The 3861-nt window shown below is 32.6% G+C and overlaps 1 protein-coding gene across 1 annotated transcript; it reads left to right on the top strand.

Annotated features, from left to right (window-relative positions):
- The first annotated feature begins 1611 nt into the window (after window positions 1-1611).
- On the top strand, window positions 1612-3157 carry LOC127095754 (putative F-box/LRR-repeat protein At5g54820). Its single transcript, XM_051034399.1, has 3 exons — window positions 1612-2529; window positions 2614-2787; window positions 2867-3157. The coding sequence occupies exons 1-3, from the start codon at window positions 1612-1614 to the stop codon at window positions 3155-3157; spliced, it is 1383 nt and encodes a 460-aa protein (XP_050890356.1).
- Window positions 3158-3861: the final 704 nt, after the last annotated feature.

Here is a 3861-nt window from a genome sequence, read left to right as displayed (position 1 = left end):
GGACACCTTCTTACCTCTACCTAACCCCTGAATCTTCTTGAACACCTCTAAAACCGACTACAGAATATACATCGACTTGCCCACCTACTTAAACCCCTATACCAAATAGTATTCGTTACATCACAGAGAACAAACAAGTGATCCACCGACTATACCCAAGTTAGACACGCATCACACCTCACCCCACTGTCCACCTGAATAATATTGGGCCAAAAAATTTTAAGCCTAGAAACTTCTAAATAACTTTATTCGTCCTTCTTTTTTCTAGTGGCCGAAGAGGATAGACAATCATAAGTCGACCTTACCGAGAACCCGCCAATATGATCAGGTGTCTAAAGCCAAACGTCCTCTTTATCATATTTAACCACCCCTCGATTGAAGTGACTAAGGCTAAAAAAAGCTCTTAATTCCTCCCAAACAAGTAGCTTACGCCTCCACATAAACTCTCAAACCCAGACTTCTCTCATCCAAGCCCCCATCCTTCCTACCTCGTGAGACTTCTACTCATATATAAGGAACATCCTCTCAAAAGAAACACACCAACGATCCATCACAACCCACCTTATAGATCAATGAGGCGAACCAATCAGAAGGCTTTGTAATCTTGGAGCTAAGGAGGGAGACATCTCTCCACTAATGAGGAACCCTCTTAAGACTCTTTTCCATCCCTCATAGATGAAGCCTAACCACTGAGGAGTCATACCTCTTAGAAATTATAATCCTTCATAACGAGGTTGATCTTCCAACTCCATTTACTAAACAAGGTCAAACTAACTTGTCTCGGATCCTTAACACTTAAACTACCTAACTTTTTGGATTTAAAACATCCACTCACTCGACTCACACAACCTTGAACTACCTTTGGAACCCTCCCATAGAAAGCACCATTGCCAAACAAACCTCTTCCAGACCAACACATGCATCTTCCCAATAAAACATCTAATAATATTGGATTTTATACGATATGTTTTTTATTTTATTTTTAATTTTTTTAAATTTTTTTGCAATTTTATTTTGGATCAATTTCTAATTAAAAGTGTTTGTACTTTACTTTATGAGAAATACTTGCATAGGAACACACATATCTCCAACAACCGATAAGAAAAGAGAAAAAATTTAAATTAATTTTTTTTAATTGAATTCATGGGATGGTGTGATTATGAATGAGATAGAAACAAATATTTTTAATTTTTAATTAATAAAAAAGTTGTGATTGATTTTTTTAAAAAATTATTTGTTATGTTCGTTTCTATAGAAATATTTTTCTTACTTTATAACTGTCTCCTTTTTTGTCACATACATTCCTTTTTAAAAGAAAATAAAAAAAAATACTAAGAAATAAATACATAAATTTAATATTATAAGAATTAGTGAATTGCTTAATAAGTAGTGTTTCTATAAATTTACATCAAAATTTGATTATAAGGTTTTAAGGTGGATATAGTAATTGATTTAATATTTAATAAATAAAATTAAAATCGCAACCTAATACCTTAATTAAGTGCCACCCTTCCTCCAAACGTTGCATCTCTATAGACTGAAACTTGCATCCATTCAACTCTATATAAATTCACACCATTTTATCATCATTCATCTAAAACCATAACAACAATGGCAACAGAGAACAATAACTTGGATTTGTTCTCTTTGCTACCAGATTCACTTCTTCTTGCAATCGTTTCTTTCCTACCTTTCAAAGAAGCCGCTGCAAGAACATGCATACTCAACAAAAAATGGCTGAACATATGGAAATCCGGAAACGACATTGACTTCGACGAAAACTTCTTTGTCAATTCAACTTCCGATGAAATCAAACAAGCACAAAGAAAGGTTTTCATCGACTTCATCACAAATTGGATTGCACACTTCACACAACGCGACATTAACAAATTCTCACTCAAGATATCAAATCCTCATTCTTGTCGCAACACAATTGAAAGCTGTGTTGAGTTCGCCGCACAGCGCAGGGTGAAAGACTTAACCCTAGATTTCTCAGACAAGAGAAACTTCAATAATAATAAGGATAATGCTTTGTTTCCGGTGCCAACGCAAGTTTATCAACTTGGATCATCGCTCGAATCACTGAAATTGAGTTCGTGTGGTTTCTTTGTGCCAGATTCTCTTAACTTCGATGCACTTAGAGACTTGTCTTTGAGCTGTGTTCATGTTAAAATCAAAACTCTTAAAAGTTTGTTGTCAAGTTGTAGTACTATTCAGAGTTTAAGCCTTGAAAAGTGTTGGGGTTTGCAACACTTCGATTTGGGTTATGTACCAATTTGTTTGAGAAGGTTGGTGGTGAATAAATGCGAAATAGAATTGGATTATTTATCATTTAATGCACCAATACTTCAATATTTTAAGTATTCTGGACTTGTGTTTACTTCGGATATAAATGCAAAAGAGATAGAAGAGGTAGACATTGATTTTGCCCTAGAATCAAGATTCAATGAATGCGGCAATGAGTTATGCCAAATTCTGCTAGATTTTTCTGCAGCTAAGATTCTAACAGTTTGCAGTTATCTACTCCAGGTACTATTCTATTCATTTCTTGTTAATGATTATGTTATTTTTATGGTTACTTGTAAAACATTTTTTATTCTGTTATGCATCTAGGTTATTCCATCTGGAGACGAACCAGTGCAAATACAAGGAGATTTGAATGTAAAACATTTGATTCTGAACACTCAACTGCATCCTAATGAGTTAGGTGGATTGGAGTTCTTACTCAACAGTTGTTCTGTAATGGAAAAACTCACATTAAACCTAGGATCAGGAGTTATATTTGAGGTGAGTGAGTCAAATATACTTTACATTTTATGCATATATGTAATATGGTTTGATTTGTCAACATTTTTGCATATTGCAGGACTATAAAAATCCCTATGATGTTGATCTTAAAAACTTCTGGCAACGTAGAAGAGTAGTTCCTACGTGCTTGATGAGAAGTTTGAAGGTGGTGGAAGTGAATAAATCGAAAACAACAGACTCTGAAGTTATAACTTTGTACTTCTTTATGCTGACAGGGAAAGTGTTGGAAGAGATTAATATTCATATTTGTAATGCAGATGATGGTCTTACAGAAATTCGATATGCACGTGCGAGGTATTTGAGGACTGCTGAAAAGTGTTCAAGTAATTTGCGAATATCAGTTTATTGATGAATGATGACGATAGTGAGTGCAAATACGTGTTTATTATTGTTTTTATTTTAGTGTTGTTTGAGGGAATGTAATCCTGTAATGTTTTGTTGTATGAAATAATGTTTTAAAAACACAATAACAAGATAATTGTACTTCATTTGTGTTTTTTATTCCACCAGTGCAGATTTTTTTCTCGTGATTATTGCATTGCAACAACGAATAATATTATTTGCTGCATTGCAACACCAGTGCAGTTTTATGTAAATAATCTCTTACGAGACTTTTGGTGTATGTTCATTAAAAATAATATTAATTACACATAAATAATAAAAACTTTAAAGTAAGATGAAAATGAACTTGTGTTGTAAAGGTACTTTAATAATATTATTACATTGTGAAATTCATAAACAAAGATAAAAAGTACACAAAATCACATTCTTCAACAAATGAAACATGCATATTTTGTCATCAATCACGTCTTTAAATTAAAAAAGACCAAACATTCTAAAGAATTTTCTTTTTTTCATGCAATTTTTTTTTTGTAGAAATGCAAAAATAATAAGTTAATAAATGAAACAAAATTACAAAAGAAATTGTGAAATTAATAGTTATTAGTTAAATATAGTAGATTTATAACATAGTTGTGAAATCATAATTGAAGTAAGTATAACTTATTTTTATGTTGAAGTAAAGTTTCAACATTTTTTCTTTTCAGCTCCTTG

The sequence above is a fragment of the Lathyrus oleraceus genome, chromosome 6 (assembly GCF_024323335.1).
Source record: "Lathyrus oleraceus cultivar Zhongwan6 chromosome 6, CAAS_Psat_ZW6_1.0, whole genome shotgun sequence".
NCBI classification, from domain to species: domain Eukaryota; kingdom Viridiplantae; phylum Streptophyta; class Magnoliopsida; order Fabales; family Fabaceae; genus Lathyrus; species Lathyrus oleraceus.
The sequence above is the reverse complement of the archived record's forward strand: the minus strand, read 5'-3'. Positions and strand labels throughout refer to the sequence as shown.

Excerpts from the sequence above, each read along its gene's own strand:
- LOC127095754 (XM_051034399.1), top strand. The coding sequence starts at position 1,612 with ATGGCAACAGAGAACAATAACTTGGATTTGTTCTCTTTGCTACCAGAT. Across the intron at positions 2,530-2,613 it reads TTTGCAGTTATCTACTCCAG|GTTATTCCATCTGGAGACGA; the intron begins GTACTATTCTAT and ends TTATGCATCTAG. Across the intron at positions 2,788-2,866 it reads GATCAGGAGTTATATTTGAG|GACTATAAAAATCCCTATGA; the intron begins GTGAGTGAGTCA and ends TGCATATTGCAG.